This window comes from Gymnodraco acuticeps, unplaced genomic scaffold (genome assembly GCF_902827175.1).
Source record: "Gymnodraco acuticeps unplaced genomic scaffold, fGymAcu1.1, whole genome shotgun sequence".
NCBI lineage: Eukaryota > Metazoa > Chordata > Actinopteri > Perciformes > Bathydraconidae > Gymnodraco > Gymnodraco acuticeps.
Genome location: NW_022992177.1, coordinates 1,080,219 through 1,103,632, shown reverse-complemented (window position 1 = coordinate 1,103,632; position 23,414 = coordinate 1,080,219). Strand labels below are relative to the sequence as shown.

General features: G+C 40.5%; 1 protein-coding gene across 1 annotated transcript; it reads left to right on the top strand.

Annotated features, from left to right (window-relative positions):
- Positions 1-1,797: 1,797 nt before the first annotated feature.
- On the top strand, positions 1,798-20,315 carry LOC117538837 (homeobox protein aristaless-like 4). Its single transcript, XM_034204750.1, has 4 exons — positions 1,798-2,402; positions 10,910-11,223; positions 16,545-16,673; positions 17,263-20,315. The coding sequence occupies exons 1-4, from the start codon at positions 2,063-2,065 to the stop codon at positions 17,578-17,580; spliced, it is 1,101 nt and encodes a 366-aa protein (XP_034060641.1). The 5' UTR covers positions 1,798-2,062; the 3' UTR covers positions 17,581-20,315.
- The last annotated feature ends 3,099 nt before the right edge of the window (positions 20,316-23,414 follow it).

Here is a 23,414-nt window from a genome sequence, read left to right as displayed (position 1 = left end):
ATTGAAGTGAAGATAATAAAGTCAAAGTCAAAAAAGCTAAACTTATCTACACAGAAAGAATGCATAAATAATGAAAATGTGTTAGTTTAGACTGCAATAAACATCAGCAATAAGAGCAAAAACACCAAGAATAAATAAAAACAGCTCCTCATATTAAAAAAAACATAGGCCTATATCTCAGCCAAAGTTAGACTCATTACGTTACACTGGAAAAAGCTCTCCTGAGACATTTTCTAATAAACCAATGAAGAATAGTTGTAAATCTCGTTAATGAATACCTGCACAGCAAGAGAGGTGCCGGTGGTGAACGAGACTTCACAATACATGCACGAGGCCCAAACCAGTAAATTGTTTATTAATTTTGTATTTATAACGATCTCATTTGAACTTAATAGGTGCTTAAAGAGGTTTTGTAAAAGTGAAAAAAACGCATCTTAAAATAGAGCTTTGATTTTTCAAAGTTAGTTATATTTTATTTTATATATTTAAGAAATCTGGTTTATGTTGGATTGCATATGTGGCCGATACAATGTTGTGTAACAGAGACAAGACATGAGTTATGTCTCGAGTCATAATGAATTAGTTAATTATACCGGAAGATAAGAACGGGAGAGAGGGAGAGAGAGAGAAAGAGAGAGAGAGCGTGGGCGGAGTGAAATGTCCGCGGCATGGATACTCAATTAAACTAGGCCTGAGAGCCGCAGTTCAAACAAAGTTAAGAAATATTTCGTTTCAACCATTTATAATATAAGTCAGGCAATTTAAAAGAATAAAAAGAATACTGATAACAATAATTAACGTGGTGCTTAATTATTTAGATGCAATAATAATGAACTGCATTTAACATGGTGTTAATCAGAAACATATATAACTAAACTAATAATAAAGCATGTATAATGTCAGAATTATGAAGATATATTTTCCAAATGTTTCGTCATTTATAAACCTCGAAAATGGCTTCAAGAGAACATGTATTACGGACTTGACTTGAGGTTATTTGTCCAATGCACCTTTCGACAGGCATAACGATCTCTTGTTTCCTAAAATGGCTTTAATTCAGATGTAGCCTATGCATGCCAAGAAACAGCAAAGTGCTGGCGCGAAGTCGTCTTACCAAATTGTGAAAGTGCACGAAGCGAAATACCATAATGAGCATCATAGGACTAATGGATTATAATTAATTTAATATTAAGAAGTGGACAATTTCTTAGATTGCACGACTCAAAGTTGTTTTCGTTGATGGGCTCTAATTGTCCATCACTAAGTGGATATATCCGCACTGACATATACTTCGCACTTAATGTCAAACGGTTAACGTTGTTTGGTTTAATTTGGCTCACTAAAGCACATCCACAGAGAAAATATTCAAGTAGGCCTAATATACGCGGTTTACTTTAAGCACTGTTATTGGGCATAATTTCCCGGCTTGATCCTATTATTTCTGCATTCAGGAGGCATTGGATTTAACACATAACGAATCGTGGCTCTTGTGACAGATGGAAACAACTTTTTTGTATGCTCTAAAGTTTGATACAAAGAGCAGTCAAAGGTTGCTGTGTTCAGCCATGCATCAGTCGGAATCAAAGCAGTTATATTCATCCTCTAATTGCATTAATGTCATGTGTTGTGTCTCCCGCGTGTTTACCAAAAAAGCTTTGCCCCTTCTTAGCTTGACCTCCCATTTCTGCAGGCTGCATAATAGCGCAGACGGGAGCTCGCTGTGGGCCTATACTTCAGATGTGTGTGGAGTGGTGTGTGTGTGTGTGTGTCAGATTCACTGTAGGCTACTGAGGCGGCATCAGCTTAAGCAAGGCATTTCTATTTACCCCGACAAACCTTCAGGGGGCTTTTAGCATTTGTTCAGTCTGCAGTCTCTGGAAAACGTCGGATTCATTTTTTTAACCAGTCCCAGATGCGGCAGCGTGAGAGTGTGTGTGCATGAGCGCGTCAGTGTGAGTTTGCCAGTGCATGAGTATTTGGGAAGAGAATATCTGCCGTCCATACCGAAGGGGAGGAGAGAAAACCCGTGAGGATTTTTTTTTTTTTAATTAACTTTTTAGGTATGAACGCAGCGTGCGTCTCATACTGCGATATGACATCGATGGATTCATATTATAGCGCGTCCACTCCGCAGGGTAGGGATCACCAGGCGAACCCGTTCAGGACTTTCCCGAGCTCTGAGACCAAATACAGCCCCACGTTCATCCCGGGGAAAGGACAGGCTTACGGAGAGAAGTCCCGCAGTCCTTTCCAGACCGAGTGCCAGTCTCTGGACGGCTCGGAGGAGGGCAGCTTCAACAAATACCAGCTCTTCCTGCAGAGACCGAGCTGCAAAACTCCGCCCGAAGGAAGCAAGCTGCACGCGGACAGCGGACACAACGGGAGCCTCATCCCCTGCTATGGTGAGTGCCATGAGAGAAACACTGCATTTAAACTGAGGCAACATATCAAGATCAGGTTCACGGAAATGTGGGGAAAAAAGGGGAGATTGGCAGGTTTAATGGAAACGGAATGTAGTGTGAAATATTGAACGTGAAGGTAATTATGTGTGAGCGAAAAGCAGAGAGGAGGAGAGGGTAAACCCACCAGGACTTACATAAAAAAACGGAACACAACTTGTTAAAAAATCACATCATATAGGCTAACTTGAGTTACGTTTTATTTAAAAACTACCGATGGCAACTTTGAGCTAAAACAAGAAAAAAAATACCCCTTGTCCACCATTTGCAATACACAACCTTTCGAAATTCAGATAACATTTGCTTGGAATAACTATGACACATTCGATTTAGTCACACAAATATATTTGAAATATATTCCAGGGAAAGTAAGATTTCCTACCCTGTGATTCCAAACTGGGCTTTAAATGTCGCGTTATAAAAGCAAATGATTCCCGAGATGTGTCCTGCAAACTAAGGAAGCTCTTTAAACTTTTTTAAATCGATGTTTTCCCATTGATCTTTTCTGATCATGACGTATGCACATAGAAGTTTATAATTTCACCCTAAGGCCGCAGCATCAGGGCTCTGATCTCCAGAAAGCAAAACTAATTTCATCACTGACAAATACAGGCAGGTCATGAATTATTCTAATATTCAGAAGTCAGCGAGGAACGAGCAGAGACGCATGCGTACACAATAATCCAATCTCTATTAGGGAAAAAATAACTATTTTAGTTCGATTTTTTAATGCGAAGTAGACTATTGTGTCTTTTGCGTTTTTAATTTTTTTGCAGAAGTTATTTTTTAAATGATAAATTAATAAACTAATGACGGGCTAAACTGTTCCACTGCTAAGGAAACACACATTTATTTGAATACATATATCTATTTATAGGCCAAGAACTCTCAATTTGTCCATCATTCATAATAAAAGAAAGTTACGAATTTAAACATTTAAAGTGAGCGTTTAGAGTGCTTGGACGTCCCGAGGCTAATAGTATTCATTTAAAACGAAAGCTTTTCAGCCTTATGTCGGGCGACGATCTGTAGCACTGCAAATGCAGAACTGTTTAAAGAAAACAATCCATTTACTGTCCTTTTTATGAGAAGCGAGGGCATAAACAGAAAATAAAAGTATTTTATTGAGCAGACGAAGACTGTGTGACAACAGACCCACAAGAGAGGACCGATTAACAACAATAAAAAGTGAGTTTATGTACACATTTACTTTAAATAGGCCTAATAGTGTTTTTTTTACAATATATCTAACTTGAAAAACTACATTAAAAATAATATTTTGATAAGTTATCAGCGTAGACCGTTGGCGCCAATATACATTTCAGGTCCAGATGTTTGTCATGATGCGGATGTAACGTAAGAAAACATCTGTTGTGATCGTGGCCGAAATGTGATGTGCATCGTCACTCGTGCTGTAGCCAACCTTTAAATATACATTTGAATCAACAGTGATTCGTAGTGGAAAAAAACATTTTAATAAAAAAAGTAGCTTATTAAAAAAAGCTACGCCCCAACAAATTAAAAACACAAAATTCTTGATGTATAGAAGTTTATTTAAGAGTTAGATGTAACCAATAAAACTAAACTGCCCTAACACTGCTCAGAGGGACCAATTATAAATAACCCTGTAGAATAATACTTCTTTTTTTTTTTCACGCAGTAGCCAGTTCCACACTTTGCCAAAATACATCAGAAGTGCAAAGTAATCTGTTTTCCTGAGAAACAACTGGAGTCACTCTTTATTTAAAGCTGAACTGTCACTTTTTTCTGGAGTTGAAGAGCCATTCCTCCACACTGCAGCCCCCCTGCACTAAAGTGAGTGGATTTGGCAAGTGCATTGACAGAACCATTTAAACACCACCATTAAATGCAACATGCCTACCTCGAGGAGAGCTCTGCAGTGTTATCATTGAAAAATGTTGCAGCCAGATGAAGGCATCGTGGCTCTGGGGAAGATGCTTTGGGCTTTTGCCAAACCCTCAGGCGTCAACAGGCTTTTGCTGTTATGTGTGGTCCGCAATGGGAGATATATTGCTCAATGCTGACGCTTTATCTTCATCATGATGACAAAAGTCACCCCAAAGGGAGTTTTCTGTGTGGCAACTTGTAAAACTGTTTACACGGCAACACAACTTTTAGAGTCATTCTGATAGATGTCACAAGTGTTCGGGTACACCAAAAAGGAGCAAATAAAAAAATAAAATGTTTCAGATATATGGTGAAACGTCTAATGTGTTAACTTTTACAATAAATAGCACGCAAAAATAAGAAAAGCATGAATAAGTGAATTACATTTATTAGTTACTTGATGTATTTTTGGCATATGCTGCATCACACCTTATTTTCACACTTAATTTAGAACACTTGAACACTTTTTTTCAAATGGTTTCTTAAAAAACACTTTTTTTTCTTCTAATTTCACAAAGTGATTCAGCTGTAGAAAAACAGTTTTAAATCTAAGGGCTTAAAAGTGATTCCAAAATACATATTAAGATATTTTGGATCTCTAAAATCACCTATTGTTCTGCAATATTGATGAAGTTTTGTGCAGATTACTGCCTAACTTTTAAATGACTATGAGAGAGTGAATGAACGTATTTCTGCACAGTAGTGGCTCAGGTTGGCGGGTTTGTTTCTGTCAGTACATTTTAATCAGGGACTGTCCCACGGCGACAGCAGGGATGGAGTCGTCTACCTGCTCACACAGCGATGAATGAAATAAAACCCCCGGAGCTGATCGAGAGCTGAGGAATGCAGGTCAGCCCTGCAGGAGAGCTCTGCATTAATCTGAGGCAGATGCGGATTACTGGCTCCTATAGTTATTATTCATACTCCCCAAACATCAGATCTCAAAAGCCATACAGAGGGTCCCTGAGATGACAAAGTGGGGCTGGTTTACATAACCCTGTCTCAACAATACCTAGTATAAATAAGCAATGTGTCAGAAATGGACATCGAGATTGGGTAATGATTTGAGGGCCTCGGAAGAAATGAGAGGGTGTTGCACACGTGTGGGAATAACTGTTTACAAGCTAAAGTGCTTTACTGAAATATATCGCTCTGACATTCATTGCCTGAAATAGTCTTTTTTGCTTCATCATTTTAAACCATTATTGCTTTCTGCCACAGAGGTAGTTTTGTAAACACTAACGTATAATGAAAATATTATTACATTTTCTTTATTAATTTGAAAGAACGTAAGGGCATCTAGGGAAACATCTGAAAAGTAGAGATAATGGTGCTTTCAGGCCTGTAGTTGACACTGAGGTTGAGCTCTGCATTGCTGATGTACAATGCAATGTTTGTGGAAGCACTGGTGTTCACTAAAGGCTGTTTGTCTCATCCTCTGTCTTCTTACAAAATAACATTTATAACATACAGCTTTGTCCATTTTTGAAGTTTTAAATAACCCCTACTCCCTTCAGCAGGATTTGAAGCATCCTGTGATATGTAAAACAATTTTCTCTGCATATGAAAACCAAAACAAGACACACAAAAAGTCCTGGCAGCCAATGAAAAGCCTCCTGTCAAAATACAGTACTCTACATGCTCGGGGAAGTGATGTCACAGGATATGCATGTACTGATGACTAACACATTGTGTCCATGTTAAAGTCTGAATGACACCTGTGATCATGCCGCGAGAGTCTGTGAACCAGAATACATTTGAATATATAATGAGAAAGCTTGCAAAGATGAATTCTGGCTTGTGTAAATGTAAGGGTTTGTACAAATGTGTGAGCTGCAACAAACCTGACTTCCACTGAATGAAAATACATTTAAGTCTTAAAACGCCTCAGATTTCCACTCAAAAATGTGTCTCTCATGCCTTACCTGAGAACTGCATGCATGCCAGATTTAAGAGATGCTTTGGAAACTTTAACCAGCTGGCGCACATTCTGGTTCTTTACCTTTCCTTCCTAGATTCTTATAAATGACCTAATCTGACCTCTGCAGGAGTTCTTGAATAATGCAAACGTTTGGTCACACAGTATGTTATATGGACAAAAAAACACATTTGACCTTTTGTCACGAAATGTGAACTCTAAAAAGCCAACTATGACAGACAATACTAGAAACAATTGGGCAACACAGAAGCATTATAATCCCTTTTTGGTCCATCACTACAAGTTCTCTTTCTCAGCTTGCTTTTCAGCTTGCTTTCAGCAGAGGGAAACGGCACATTTAGCTTGTTTCTAATTAAAGCAAGGGGTGAAAAGTAACCCAAGTCATCATTGTGCGTGTGGCGCAGTGGAATAGCATGCGTTGGTGTTCGGATCAGGGGGTCACAGGTTCAAACCCCACTGCAGTCAGCCTGTCGTTATGTCCCTGGGCAAGACACTTCACCCCAAATTGCTCCTGTGGGGATTGCCCACAGTATTGAGTATGTAAGTCGCTTTGGATAAAAGCGTCTAACAAGTAACATGTAATTGTGTGAAACCTCTTTCACCACAAACTTTCTTTATGCTTCTCCATGAAGAAAAGAGACAAATACCTCATAAATCTGGGATTCAAGACAGTATGAATGTGGTCATGGAACCATTTCATGAAAACAGACAGGGAGAGACTAACACGTGATTAATTACATAATGTATAATTAGTTTGATTTCAAGTCCTTGTCATTCTCATTTCTTCATTCCAGTAATTTGATGCCCCTTTTTGTACTTAATGTTTAACACCACATTTAAGCTATATTATTATATAATGATAGTAATAATTTAATTGTATCCCCACCTTAAAAAGGTTAATGTTTTTTCTTAGGAGAAATAAAAGTAATATTTCAAGGACAAACTCCTTGAAATATGAAATGTATTCATTTTGGCATGCATCTAGCTGCAAACACTTAACAACTTTTAAAATGAAAGCTTTTATCAATTTATAATTTTATCAAGACGCTTTACAAGTTTGTTTTCCCTTCCATAAAAAAAAAGAATCTCAAACTATTTTTGAGCTATTTGATATGAGACAGTGACAGGTATACCAAGGTATTCTGACAGTAGTGAGGTCATGATCGTGTCAATATTTCAGGAGCTGAGGCTGAGCAGAGATATTTTTTGGTTTCCCAGGGAATCGGCATTCCTGCATGAGCCGCTGGCATAGATCTCTCCTCAGGAACATCTGGGAGCCTCCCTTTCTCTGAGGAAACAACAGTCAACATCAGGACTGTGCTCCGGGAAAAATAATCCAGCCCTAAGCGTGTCTGCGAACCAGAAATTAATATAAAATTGATTTGCCACCAAAGCCAATATTTGACTTTATTTGCTCCATATAAGGTGTGATAAGTGGAGAGCCATAGTGGCAGACTCCTGCCAGCCTCCAGTGTTTTGAGAGAACATTTTGGAGCACTCTGTTTAAAAGCATTCCCTTCCCTATTTAGTGTTTGGTCATTAACCCTTCCCCAGGTTACTAATTTATAGTGTTTCTTTTATTTGGCTTCACTTGACCCTCCCCGTCCCATTCCATAAAAACTGAGAGGGTGCCCTGTTGCTTTACAACCAGTTAAATTACACTTTGATGTTTTCTCTCTGTTTTCAGCAGTGATTAAATTGCTGATCCTAGTAAACATCTGACCTCGGCTAACTGAAGAGGTCTGCAGCTTGTCACAGAGTAACTTTGGCAAATTGCAGGATCAGCCAGTGGCATTCGCTGCATTTATATATACAGTACTTTGACGAATACTGAAATTAGAACAGTCAAAAACACATTCCTCTGAATGCCAAAAAAATCGAGCCAATGCAGTGGAATCCTGGCTCCAAAAGAAAGTGTGTGATGGCTATGTTTTCCAGAATAGCGTGCAGAAAAGACAGCTCAGCATGAGAGTTACTGGAAGATGTTTGTGGCAAAGGACTGTGTTGTTAGCGTGACAGAGAAAGATAGATTTTGGAGTACTAGGAAAGATGTTGATTAGAGCAAAGTAGATTCTTCATTGTGGTGAAGCCTGTATAAGACTGAGAACCGTAAAGAAAAAGTTTAGACTTTTGAAACCACTCTTGATAATGAAGCTGCTTAGCTTAGAACAAAGACTGGAAACTGGGGGAAACGCTATGGCTCGGTGTAACTATAACAAATTCTGACTACCAGTACCTCTAAAATTCACCAATTAACAATTTATGTCTTGTTGATAGAACTTCGTTACAATTTTTATTGTGGGTTAACTTTTTTTCTAAATCGAAATAAATAGTCACATAATGACAAAATTGGAAATGGTCAGCTATTGATGCTAAGCTAGTAAACACTAAACAGTTGCTCAAAGTAGCTTTCATATTCACTGTACTAACATTAAAGTGGTATAACTATTCTCATCCATCCAAGTGTATTTCCTTAAATGTCAAACAATTCCATTAAACGTAACAATGCAGGTTCCAACTTCAAACCTTTGCAACATCTATCCCACCATCCTCCCCCTACAGGATATATGCCTTGCTCAGGGGCATGACTGCATTTTCTCTCCCAGATGCACATGCAAAGCAGGAACCTGGAGTTGACCTGTATTATTTCTTAACATTGCATGCTCCTGCCCAGGGGTGAAAAGAAAATATTGCACGGTGCTCCAGCATTAGAGGCCAGTGCAGGGGTAGAAGGTGATGTCAGTACATCTGCCTGCGTGGAGACTGTAAGAGGGTCTGACAGGTGGGCCACAACGATATGAGGTCATGAACTCCAGCTGGGCGAGCTGTGTTGTTCCATTAGTGTCTCTATCGGGGCAAGTCTGAGCCGGAGAGCAGGGGGGGGGGGCTGCTGCGGTATCGAGAGGATGACTATTGACATCCCATTGTGGAACACATAGCCAAAGGCGTAGTAATCCATGAAAACAAACAGGCACGCTGTAGACAGCCACCGCCTAGCTTCATCACTATAAAACTATTCAGTCGTCTTACTAACCACTAACTCACTTGGCTCTGAGAGTCACCAGCGCCACAAGCTGTCAGCTCTCTTTCCCTCGCTGCGTTTCTGAGAGTGACAGCAGGACATTACTGACATCACTCTTAACAAAAATGCAAAGCGACAAAGTAAAATGCTTAACTATTAAGTTAATTATCCTCAACTTGATAGAAGTCAGCGACAAATGTTTTTAGAATAAAGTAATGCTGTTGTTGCGCAATAATTGCAGTCTCTTTATGTAAGACCATTATGTGCTGGTCTGGGACCAACACAGTTAGGACAGGCGCTCCCAGTGCCCAGTCGCAGGAAAGGCAAACAGAGACTGACAGAGCACACTGTTCTCACTGGCCCGCAACCAGACCCCTTCAGCTTATTTATTCATACAGCTGTTTGTTTATTGAAGGAGAAGGGACAGCTTTCTTCATCTCCTAAAAGGAAACAAAAAAGCTAGCAAGGGTTGACAGGAACAGAGCAAGGTCTGTCACAAAATGGACTCTCTCGAAATTGAAGGTGACAAACACAATTTTGTTTACATCTCAGGGGCAAGGCTGCGGGGCACAGGCAGTCGTACATAAGGCCCGCCATACACGGCTCGAGATGGAGCGGGTTTTGGCGTGGCTCGGGTTTCAGGTGGCGTGATTTAGAGATGTGAGGGAGAGGGCTTCAAGGGTTGTGTCACAGGTCACGCCAATGTGTAGTGACATAGCTTTCAAACAGAAATAGCATTTATTTTCTTGTTGCAAACAGACAGGGCTTTTGAACCTTAAAGTAAGACATAACAGAGGTGATGTAAGCTTTAAGTGAATGTCATCTTGTGGGGATGTTGTAATGTGATGATGAGCAGACACTCCCTGGCTTCAACGTGAGGCACCACGGTTTTATTCAGCCACTTTTTAAAGAAAGGGTGGCTCTGCTGAAGAGTTTGATTAGTAGCAACTATGATTATAGCACAATTACTGACAACATGTGGCTTTATTCTTTCAGCTGTAAAAACGTTGGTTCTAATAGCTTGTTTTAAAATAATAATATTACAGAATAAATATGTTTTGTGTTGCATCTGAAGCCACACTAAAACTGTTGAGAAAACTGCAACGGTTGTTTTGGTTGAGTCATACGATTGGAATTAGTCACACGTCAACTGAAACTGCTCAAAGGTTTATTTTGTATTTGAAACAATGTCACAACTAAACTTTCACATCTCCAGTGTCTGGTCTGAACTTTCAGAGCAGTACTGTCAATCCACATCAAACACTTAAAGGGGCTCATCAGTGATGTACTCCATACAGAATAGATCAAGACTTTTGAAGCAGAGACCGAATGTCCTGACTTTCATTTTCTAGCAAAGGTCAAACTCCAGAAACCCTAAATCCTTAATTTCCAACAAGGCAAACATACAGCGCCATTCATTAAAGCCGCTACTTTTAAACCACACACCTTCAGTTAGAGTCCAATGTGAGGCAATTCTTTTCAAACAATGTGTAAACATGTGTAAAAATAAGAGAACAAATGACATTTGATTGTAACGTTCCACACGTTCTTTTTGAGTATTTATTCATCTCATATTTACAGGAAAAGACAACAGCGGCCTAACAGAGTCCGAGTTAGCCCCAAGCGGCGACTCTCCCGGGATGGAGGGCAGCTACCTGAACCTGAAGGCGCCGGGCGAGAAGGGGCTGAACGAGCGGACGGGATCTGACTTTTCCAGCCCTCTGGACAAAAGTGAGGTGGAGAGCAACAAAGGCAAGAAGAGACGCAATCGCACCACGTTCACCAGCTACCAGCTGGAGGAGCTGGAGAAGGTTTTCCAGAAGACACACTACCCAGATGTTTATGCCCGCGAGCAGCTGGCACTGAGGACAGATCTGACAGAGGCTCGTGTGCAGGTGAGAACATCAGGTTACATGTGAAAAACTCCTTTCTGCATTGATTAAAGCCAACAAGTCCTCCAAGTTCCAAAAACTAAAAATGCCATTTAAATATGGTTTCTGATCTTCTGAAAACATAATCATTCCAAATAACCTTTTAGAATACATCAGTTAAATGTTGATGATGTGAAAATACTATGATTACATTTTGGTTAGGTTTAGGCACATTGATAAGAAACATGGAAACACGGTGGTTTGGGTTAAAAGTTACTACTTTGTTAAGGTTAGAGGAGATTTGCTGTCATGGTTACAATAATTACCATAACACATGTTGTTAAGGAATAGGACAAACTGCATCATGCTTGAAAAACAAACAAAAAAGAAACCGCGGTTTCACAAGTCCATCCACCCCGGCCCCAGTTTAACGGTCTGATTTCCTCCTTTGATATCATCAAAATTACTAGTCACTCAAGAGCTTTGTCACTTTGAACATGGTCATTTTGGGGTATTTGGTTAAACAACAAATAGTGCCGTTCCTTCTTGAGAGGACGGTCTCCACGAGCTATGTTGAAGGATTGTAGTTATTAATGTTGCGTGCTAATAACCACTCAGGGAAATGACAAAGAGGGCTGGAAGAGTTAAGACTGGCATGTTGACAGAGATTCTTCAGAGCTGCAGACAGCGAGGCCTATTGTTCTTCCTCTCTCTTTCTGCCTGCCAGTTGTAGATCAGAGTGGGATGGATGTAAGGGAATATTCTGCTCTTAGCTCTTACATGCTGCAGACTCTGCTGAAAGGTCAGAGGCCAAGGGTTTCTCCCCAGCACTACAATGTTCAAAATACTTCACCGCACAACTCTTCAGGCAGGGAGGGGAAAACACATGCAGAGAAAAAAAAGAGTCATCAAAGCTATTGGCGAGGATGTAAAAAACACTTTGAGATGCCACTTTCAATTTCCCAGCCTGGACCAAGACATAGTCAGGGACAGAGAACCTGGTCTGGTCCTCGTGGTGGTACAGTAAAATAAGTACATTCATGTTGCATTCACACAGACCCATCTATTCCCCAGATGAATGTAATTAACTTCCTCATATGAAAGGCCCACAACAGACTGTTGAGTCACTGTGAAGTTTGACCCATACTTTTAAAATCAGAACCTAAATATGTACGCAATCAAGACTAAACCCCACAATTTCAACCGAAGGTCTATCAAGACAAAGTCCAGGGATATCCAATTGTTGAATACCAAGGGGCACTCGAAGCTTGGCAAGCGATTGGAGAATCCTTTTCATCTTTATAACAACAGCCATTCAAATACAGATGTTTTCTGCCAAAATGCCAGTGTCAAGGTCCTACAGTTTCATCCTGAGTTTGATGATAAATGTGTTCATAAAGTCGGGCTGCATTTTTCCATAATCACATCTGTGACTTTTGCTGCCACTAGTTTATTTAGTACAATTAGCTCTCAACCTCAGACCTGAACTTCACCACACTGCCTACTTCTTTCGAGAAGGAGACTGTGTCTGAGTGACTGCGGAGGCAGTCTATCAATCGCCTTGGTCCTGGATGACAGAGATGAGGTGAGACGGCTGGACTTCAAAGCTGCTTTTGGAGTTGTGCACTCTGCCCTCCCTCTTTCTTTCTTTCTTTCTCCGCCTGCTGGCTCTGGAGCATAAATAAAGCTCTTTAATGGCTCTGTAAGCTGCCTTTTGCTGTCAACGTCTTTAGCAATTACTGTATCACCGCCAAGCACTTTGAGCTCCATAGAGCTCTGAGCCACTTTCCTTGCAGATGTCCGCTAGATAAAATAAAGAAGAGCAGTAAGTGTTTGCGGTTGATAAATATCCTTTTGGGTTTCAAATGTAGGATGCATCAGCATTTAATATTATGCGAAAAACAATGATTTTGTGTTAATTTAATTTCTGCTTGTGAAAAAAAAATCCTAGCTTTCTTTTCTAATGAACTGAGAAGTCAGGGAATAAGAGACGCAGAGCCACAGAGGACACATCTGACTTCATAATGTTCCTCGAATGATCTTCCTGCCAAACTATTTGGCTTGAGCCTCATTCAGACTGCTGTTCAAAGGCAAAGCTACGTAGAGCAAACCCTCTGTGAAACATGACACACTCAGTATACCAGAAACCAAGACAAGGGCCATGTATGACCTCAATCATTGTTTCCTTGTCTATAAAAGGCTCCAGTAAGTGTGTGAGTGTCCATGTTAAAAGAACACATTTGTAAGTGACTGACTTTGAATCTTATGTATATATAACAAGGTAAATGCATGTGTTTTCTGTGAGTGTATGTGTGCTGGGTCCGCTGCTCTCATCTGCACGCCTCCCAAAGGTCAGAGGGGTTAGCTGCGGAAAGCCAAGGGCTTAGGCGTCAGGAAATTAAACATGAAATGAAAACAAGCTCCAGTTTGAACATTCTCCCATCTCACTTTCAAATATCCACACTTCCCCTCGCTGACTTAAAAGGGAGGAGGGAGGAGAGAGACATGGAGCGAAGGGTCGGCGGTGTGTTGGGGGAGGGGCTGGAGGGGGAGAGAAAGAGCTTCAACAGAGAGGTGGGAGTACGACAAAGAGATTAGGAGTAAAGGATTCAAGTTGGTTTATCACGGTCCATCACAATTAAGACGACAGCTCGGTAACTGATAACACTTTCATTAAAAAGAAGAGTAGTGGAGCAGCTTTTAAATACTTAAATATATACATGAATCTTACCGACATTTTACTTTATCCACAGTTTGTGCCTTTCATGTATTACCATTTCATTTGAGTCACTATGTCACTATAGAGCTAATGATCCAACTTTATTTTTACTGATTTCCTGGTGATCTTTGAAACTTTAAAAAAACTCTAACCACTGAATTCAGAATCCTAAAAGACTGAATATAAAAAATACTCCATCAGCTACACAATACAATATACAAAACAATAAATACACTTCCTGAGGTGTATTTAGGAAGTCCGATATAACATTCGTCCATGCCTTTTTGGGCAGGCAGAAAAGTGCACCTCTGACAAATCAAACCCTCCTAATACTAAAAACAACTGTTGGTGAGTTTTGCATTGATCACTCTCAACACGGCCCTTTGTGTTGAGGATTATATTTAGAAACCTGTGATGTTATGAGCTCACATTACTGATGAAGAACCAAAGGAAATACACGACTAAACCTCAAACAATAATAGACCCCCAAATCCTCAAGGGAGCATCACATAGACTGTGAACCCCCCTCCAAACATATGATATAATTCAAAGGGCAACAACCCCTCACCTTGACATTGGGGTTCAGCCACAACCTAGGATATCAGTTTACCACTTTTCAGGCGTGAGCTGTCCTCTAATCTCACCAGCTGACCCAAGGAATGTCGGAGTCAGACAACATTTCTTTACGTCACCTTCTTGCAAAAACAGTCAGCGGCTTTGTGGAGGCGATATATGGTACTTCCTTTGAACATGACCCAGCTAAATATTTACTTCCAGTCAAGAAAATTGAGGTTTGTGTGCATGTTGTGGCACTTAAAGTTGTTATTATCCAATTTCATAAAAATTCTCTCCTGCTCAGTAAGAGAAACTCAAAATGGGATCATATCTTTGTGCGACATTGCTCATGTTTGTCACTTGACTCCATTGTGTTTAACTTGATTGGGAGAAATGGTGAGAGAGAAAAAAGAGCGACGAGGGGGGATTTGAGGAGGTTGACTGAGGGGAAATTGGATGTCAGGACTGTGAAAACCACAAGCTGATTGGGCTGGGAATCAACCCACAATCCCAAGTTAAAACCCCTGAGTCGAGGCAGGATCGCTCTCTCTTTTCTCTTTGAAGAAGTTTCCCTTTCCCTCTTGGGAGGATAAGATTCAGACAACCAACAAATACGTACAAATAAACATGTGGAGACGTTCAGTAACCCCCTTAGCTCCTCTATTCGCCTTTATAGGTTTGTGAGAAAACTTTGTAGAAAAAAAGCTAAGCAAAAAGTTATGACTTATTATATAAAGGAACAGTAGAGATGCATGCTAAGGAAAGGAGGATATAAATAAAAGGGGCTCCTGGCCTCAAGGAAAAAGCAGCAAACTCATATTTCAGAGGTTGGAACAATCGAATGTTCATTTTAGCTAAAAATTCAAAATGTTCTCTACAGATAATTTAATAAGGATTGTTGCAACTCTAAAGCATAACAGTCATGTTTGGCCACTTAGTTGTACAAATAACTGATATTGAAACAATACAGAGCATTCGACACAAAGCATAACGGAAACTAAATAAATGGCAAAGAAATGCATTGTTTGCAAGCTAGTTAAATATCTATAGATATCTATCCAAAAGCTTATAATGTCACTGAGGCTCCTTTTCATCTTAGTAACATCTATTTTGTTTTGTTGTTTCTGTTTAAGCAGGACATTTGTCTCAAAAGGATTAACCTTCTTCACATCATAAGAAACCCTCCACTTAAACCATAGAAATGCAAACTCCCCCAATAAACGTTCAGGACAGTGTACAACAGATGACGTGGTATGGAGTGCACATAAAAAGGAGCATAGTAAATTACATTACATGGATGGAGAATACCGAGACCGCAGTAAAAATATTTCAGTGTGTTTCTCTTGGGATACACAATTTATCTCGTATCACTCCTTTCACCATTTATCCCTGCTTTCATGCACTGCCTTCCACAGTTAGGGAACAATGTTCTTAATATACCTGCACCTGGTCTGTCAGCAGGTACTGAAAGCAGCCCACAACCTTCTGCAGAAGAGCAACATACTTCATAAACCGCATCCAGTACTTTATAATCTCAAAAGACGGACAAAAATATATATTCTTGGTCAAAAGTTGAACTTTGGTTTCATAGATTATGAAGAGGGATTCCCCACTGTATCCCACTGTGCTGACATGTGGGGGAGAGCACACCTCTCTCAGAGTGATTTATGAATGGCTACAGGCCCAGATGTGGATCTGTCGACGCTGGCAGCCTGAAGGGAGGCAGACGCTTGCGTATCAAAGGGAGGAGCGGATCCGTGCAGCACCAGGGGAGATGCACCATTTTCACATCAATTGCACCATGTGGACGGCACTTTAAAGACACGTCAAGTCTTAAAACCTGGGCATGGACTTTCATGTGCAGCAGAATTTATTTGCTTCACTATCTTTATCTTATGTGGCTCAGTCTCTTACTTTGTCTTGCTGAGGGGAAGAGCTTTGACTCTGCAAATAGAAAAAAGTACTTGTGTTTGCACGTGATGTGAGATATGAGAGATGTGTTTAATGTTTGATAAAGCATTGTTTGGTAGTGGCCGGTCTGAATTTTGACTGTTGGATTGTTTTCTTGCAGGTGTGGTTTCAGAATCGCAGAGCCAAGTGGAGGAAGAGGGAGCGTTACGGTCAGATGCAGCAAGTCCGGACTCACTTCTCTACTGCTTACGAGCTGCCTCTACTGACCCGGAACGAGAACTACGCTCAGGTACAAATTAAACCCAAAATAACAGATATTTCTGGCCACCTAGAGGCAGCTGAAACAAATTATGAAAACAACATTGACAAAAGCATCATATTTTACATTTATACGGCAAATTTGTTAGCAATCTGGAGAGTATAGTCCAATATTAACTGGTTTCTCTTGAGAATAATATTGGACTCTTGCTAAAGGACACAACATTATCTCACTTCTTAGAGAAGCCAATCCATTTACTAAGTCCGCAACCAAAACAACCCAAGTTACGTAACAGGCAGCTCTATGCTGTCGTCTCCTCCCTATAGCCAAAATAGCATCTTTAAATGCACAAAACACCCTGCAAAAGTTGCTAACTGTGTTTTGGTGTCGAGCAGGTGATGTATATTGAGCTTTTCTATTGAACACAGTGACAGAAACACTATGAGAGCAGAATGAACTACAATATTAAAGTTGTGTGCTGGGTAGCTCAACATTAAGATGAAACTTGCTATAATGCTACTGAAAATGGGTAAAGATGCAGATTCAGATTCTCAGTTTTTCCCTCCAAAAGACCAATTGACATGTGATCTTGATCATAATCCCTGCTCTTCCCCTCCAGATCCAGAACCCTTCATGGATCGGCAGCAGCGGGGCCTCTCCATTGCCAGGTTGCGTGGTGCCTTGCGACACTGTGCCCTCCTGCATGCCGCCTCACCCTCACGGTCCTGGAGGCGTCTCTGACTTCCTGGGCGTGCCCAGTCCAGGGAGCAGCCACATGGGACAGACGCATATGGGCAACCTTTTTGGAGGGGCCGGGATGAGCGGGGGAATCAATGGCTATGATCTTAATCTTGATCCAGACCGCAAGTCTTCCAGCATAGCTGCGCTGCGTATGAAGGCCAAGGAACACAGTGCAGCCATCTCTTGGGCTACATGATGTCTCAGCCCAAGTCCTCCCAGCCCCCATTGGCCCTCTTCTCTGGAGCAGCCATCAGCGTGGGGGAGGAGGGAGTTTTCCTGAGAGCACTAAATGATAACGCAGGTCAAATGAACAGGGGGGAGACTGTGGAGATAACCGAGGCCATTACAGCGGCCAACGCAACCATGATAACAACTGTGACTGTGACAGTCCGCAGATGCTTAAAGTGAGAGAAATCCAGAGGTGTGACGCAGAAGAAGATGTTACTAGGACTTTGTGTTCATTCTTGATTCCTTGATTTCTCAGGTCGCATTGAAATATGGGGTTTAGTCCCTGAAACTGGGTATCATTCAGAAATTGAGAATAAGCAATATAATAAATATGGTTTACGGGATTAGTTAATAAAAATACAGAAATTCAGTGCCAAAGCCAGTCGTATCTGCAGTACTATAAATGAATAACTAAGCTTATGTTATTAAGTTCCTTATTGTTTATACCACCCATCCTGCCCCACTCATTTTGTTTGTTATACTTTATAATAACTTTTATAAATGAGTTCAAGTACATATCTGAAGTTGTGTTTTTAAAAGCCATTCAAAAACAAGGCCAAGCTCAGATGAACACCAAGATGCTAAGAGCTACTTTTCTGCCGCTTTCCATTGCATCCAATAATTGGTTTATAAGAAACTTCAAAAGTTTTCTAAGGCTCCACCGGGTAGTTTATTTGCCTGTAAAGAAGGACAGAGGTTGAACGCAGTAAGGTAACAGAGACTAACTGAGTGAGAGCAGACATGGCCTGTGCCAATTTATTCTGGGAGGAGGGCAGGCACTGGATTGGCAGCAGTTTCAAACCAACGTGTCATTTCCTCCCCCAGGGCTGCCTGCACAGGTTCCCCTGCTAGGCCCGGGCCTCAGGTTACAGGAAACACCGTCTCCACTGGCAGACGAGGCACAGCAACGCACAGCAGCAGCCTTCAACACCAACTAGCCATGCCAGCTTCAATCAGCCACCAACAGGAATAGACACACTTAATTAGCCTCAAAGTAAGCGGCAGTACATCACAGTGAGGACACACTGCACACACAGGTCAATACGCTGTAACAATCAAGTCATGCTCAGACGAGGGCTCAGCAGAGATGACTCTTGGATTTGTGGCTCGCTCACAGATTCGTCACATGCCAGAGACGGCAGGTCTGCATCAACGGCATTCTGCAATGTTTAGGTAATGTGATGACTTTAGAGCCGGGTGGATATGTCCCGTGATTGCATGAGTGTCTCTGTGCGTTACCCCGCAGGAAAACGCTTGTGACCAGAGCTGGGCTGCAGGCTGAGGTTAGAGGAAGGCTTCATTAGTCTTTTGGCTGATCTCTGTGATGCCCGCTTGGCTACATATCCGTTTCCTTTCCTCGGCAGCATGATGGCAAGAGAGTCTGGTTCTGCTCCTCAGAGGCGGTTGATCATTTTAACATACGAGTGCCCTTATGCATGATTAGGATTGCGTCCAACGACTATTATTAGCATAGATTAAATGTAGGTATTTCAACCATTGACAGTTTGGTCTATAAAACGCCAGATAAACAGTGAATAATGACATTTTATCCAAATCTATTAAATACAAGAGGGGACATCTTCAAATATTGTTTTGTTGCACCAACCCCCCCCCCCAAAAAAAAGCAGCCACAACGTGAAAGGTTGGAACTAGGGAACATTTGCCCTTTTTGCTTGTAAGATTATTTAAAATTATTATAAATATTGTTGTTTATACATTTTCTGTAGCCCCTTTATTGCAGCTCTACAGTTCCTCCATTTTTTTCAAAGGATTTTTTTTATTTTCTAGATAACTTATATCATCCAGTGATCAAATGTATTGTTGTTGCCTTCAAATTAAGCTCTTTTCTGTCAACAGTTAGTACATTTGGTGACAACACAATGGTTATTATAACATTAGTGTTCATGCGGTTAATATCATTTCCACAGAGGGTTTATCAGCAGAATTAAAAAAATTGCATCATCTGAAAAAATGAAGTCCATTAAAATGAAACCAAGAAATATTTGAATCCATTAATTGATAAAGGCTTTGTTCGATGTGACGACTCAAAATAAAAACATTATCAGAGAGATGTTTAAGATAAAAACAGAATGTGGTCAAATAAATGATTACTACTTTGTGGAGTTGGTCTTCTGGCTGGCCGGCCCTCAGCGCTCCACTCCTCTGCAGCTCCGTCCGTGTTGATACTACTGAAATAAAGCAATTGAAATCCATAGTTATAATGTTGTGAGAATGTGAACAATATAAATGATATTGTTCTTTTGCGTGTACATTTATTTTGCTTATTTGTCAAATAATGGACCTCCAGAGATAAACCATTGAAGTATTACAGTAATATTGCCAAGAAATGTAAAAATAAGTTGTGTGTGTTAATCTTAAGAGTTGCTCTGGACTTTTACCAAGGTCGAAATTGCTTTCTAATTTTCTTATGGCTTTAAGCAGCTTTTTGTATATTAATCAAGTATTTCTACTTCTGATTGTGACTTTATATAATGTGCCATTGCAATAAGTTATTGCGCTTACAGTGTTGGAGTTTTCCTTTTTAATGTTTGAATTGTCTCCTAAGGCCGTCCATATACTAGCACCATGAACAGTTTCATTAACATCTGTAAGGTGTCTGACGTGTGTCTGTACAGAAGTAACTTGCTGTTTCTGTTGATTTTGGTTTTAAAGCGATTTCCAAATAAATGAATCTCCAATGTTTGAATGAGTTCAGATCTCTTCTTCTTTTCCAACTTTCTCAGTTATCTACTGTAACCTTTAAAGTCATACATGATCATCACAATATACTGTCCAAGTTACATTTTTGTGTCAAATACTCAACATCTTTCTGCATTTCATACATTGTGAAGTTTAACATTTTGAAAGTACTGTGATTGAATAAAAATACACAACAATTTAAAAAACAAACCCAACGAAAACTACAACGATATACATTAAAGTGACAAACGCAACCAAAAACGGGCCCCGCACGGCTCGGCACGCTTAAAGCGAGCTACCCGCTGCAGTGGAAACGCGCCATTATGGCAAGAGTGCAATCATGACATTGAGGTGGGATCATGGGAGTTGTTGTCTTTTCCATCACTGCCGTCATTGCAGTCAGTGGTGATTAAAACTGGTCAAAACAATGAATTAAGCAGATTTACTGTAAATCTCGTATGCTCAGCCTGACAGTCTGGAAAAAAGCGTGCTTTGTGGGGATGCTCTCGTCCGGTTTGTGTTTTAGTTCATATTCTGACTTGTTCCACCTGAGCAGAGAGAGAGCTGGGTGGCGTCGCTCACTGAGGACGCCCTGTGCGTTCCTCCTGCAGTGTGTGTCTGTGGGGCAGATGATCCTCTCTGCGGTTTTGATGGCATGTTGAAGGGATTTTCTCTGGGCCTGCGTGGTGTTTCCAAACCACACGGCAGGCCTCTCAATGAGTCCACTGTAGGGTGAGGGGCTGACGTTACCTCCGTCCGTCTTCAGCACTGTGATGAAAATAATTGCTGCAGCACTTTATTTACTGTTGCGAGAGTTTTAAGCTGAGCTCAGGTTTTCTGTCATGTCGTCACATGACAGAAAACCTGAGCTCACCTTAAAACTACTAGAAACTTGTGAATGTCGGTTTGTTCCACCTCAGTCCTCTTGATGGTGAGAGGCTGCAGAGAGGGTGGGGGGCTCTCCTTCGGAAGTCCATATTTAGTTCTCTGATTTTGTCTGTGTTGTCGTCCTCTTCATAGACAAATATGTTGTTCACCAGTTCACTGTATGACGACTCAACCCCAAATTCTGATATTGCTTGGTCAGTTGTTTTGTCTTTTTTCAGCCCATTTAAACCAAATGTAATAAAACCACACCCATAGTCTTAACAGACTCTGCCATACTGAAGATGTATTAGACACTAAGAGGTAAACCAATATTCCAGACAACTTTGTGTCATCGCTGACTGGTGTTGTAGTGTCACACAAGTATCTATAAAATGTGAAATATTGCATTCTGGGATGGTTAGGGTAGCAAAAGTCTAGCGTCCTAAAATAAAAGATTTAGGTCACTTAAATAAAATGTGAATAATAAATAAAAGGAACAATACAGTAACAATCGATAATATTCGGACACAGTCTGAGTGTTAGAATTTAAGGATTAGTTCAATAATTTGGGAAAACTAACAAGTTAGAGTACAATGTGTCATTTTTACAAATCCTAACATGACAAGGTAGCAGATTATTTCCAAAAAGGTCAAACTATCCTTTTAAAAATACAAAGCAAGACTGATAAACAATGACTTAAAGAACTCAATACGACCAACGTGCATTAGCAAACTATAGAAATGTAAGGTATCAATGACTGATAAAAACATGCTTATAGTACATTTATGTGTGTGTGTGAGCCTGTGTTTGAAGGTGGATATGCGATCCAATTTCTTTTTCTTGCATCAGCAGCTTCCAGATGGGATGCTCTGCCGAAGCCATTAAGTCCAGAGTTAAGCCTAATAGTTTGAATGGGACTTAAATACCTCCAGGTGGTCTTTGGCTAACAGTGCAGTTATGGCCGAGGCGAGAGAAAGCTGTCATGCAATACAGTATTCAACATCATTTCACACAGATGTTCTTTGTTTTTGAAAACGAGCACAGTCATGTAACAAAACAGTCCTCAGAAAAAACACTTCTAATGACTTCAAAAAGTGTACAACGAAAACTACGTCTGTAATCAATCCTCCCTTTATTTCAAACGTTTGCTAAATATCATCCACAGAAGGCACAACAACTTAGGACAACTAACGTGAGACAGGGAAGGCATGGCCAGGAAAAAAACTGTGCCAATTCACATCTTGCCATTGCTTTGGTCTCTGCCCTGCGAAGAATGTTGGAGCGCTCCCATCTCTGCTCGCTCGCAGCAACAATTGGTGTCTTTTCCAGAGTTGTGCAAGAGTTTAACTGGAGCACTCTGATCGCATGAGAAAGGGAAAACTGAAAATAAGTCTGTTGTCACCCACTAAAGCCTTCAGCCCCCATACTGGAGATCAATAGGACTGCATTGAAGGGGTCGACGAGGATCTGCTTCAGGGTAGACTTATACGAATATATTTATGTATGCAATGACCTTTTGTCACTTTTATACCCTTCAGGATATTTATAACAAAGGTCAACATTTTGCGTACATAGAAAAAAATGGTTCAATGCAGTGTTAAAAAACACCTTTTTCTATTAATGTTTAATATTTTTCTTATTGTGAACAGATCTTGTGAAGAGACCAAAATCAAATACGAGTTAGTCCCTCTTTCAATACTTTTTCCGAATCCCCATAAATAGCTGGACACAATTGTGCTGGGAATTTGTTGGGAAAATGTTAAGCTGCAAATTGGGGTTCAGCAGTATTTAAATGGATTTTGTTCATAGAAATAAAGCACTTGATAAGCTGGTGCAAGAGAGTGAGGTACTGATGTGTTTTTAGTAGTTGTGGGCAATGGAAGTCCAAGGCACAGAGAAATTAGCAATGTCAGGCTTTAACTACTACTTGTTAGGAAAGTGCTCTGATAGATAGCTGTGAGTAAGTGTTGACATTTAAAACAATATCATATTATTATCACTTCATTCTTATATCATTCATTAAAACAAGCTTGCCTTAATAACCGATGATAAGAAGTAAATAAAAACGGCTTAGGCGCCCATCATGTCCCCAGTGAGACCCGCAGACTGAGGTTCCAGGTCATCACAGGACTGATACAATCAGACGCACCCAAATTACAAAATGGACCGCCAGTTAAAGAGACATTCCCCCTGCCTGCCTCTTCACTCCCCTTCTGTATGAAACATAGGTGGAAG

Coding starts and splice junctions, on each gene's coding strand:
- LOC117538837 (XM_034204750.1), top strand. CDS start 2,063: ATGAACGCAGCGTGCGTCTCATACTGCGATATGACATCGATGGATTCA. Junction 2,403..10,909: donor GAGCCTCATCCCCTGCTATG/GTGAGTGCCATG, acceptor TCATATTTACAG/GAAAAGACAACAGCGGCCTA. Junction 16,674..17,262: donor GGAACGAGAACTACGCTCAG/GTACAAATTAAA, acceptor CTTCCCCTCCAG/ATCCAGAACCCTTCATGGAT.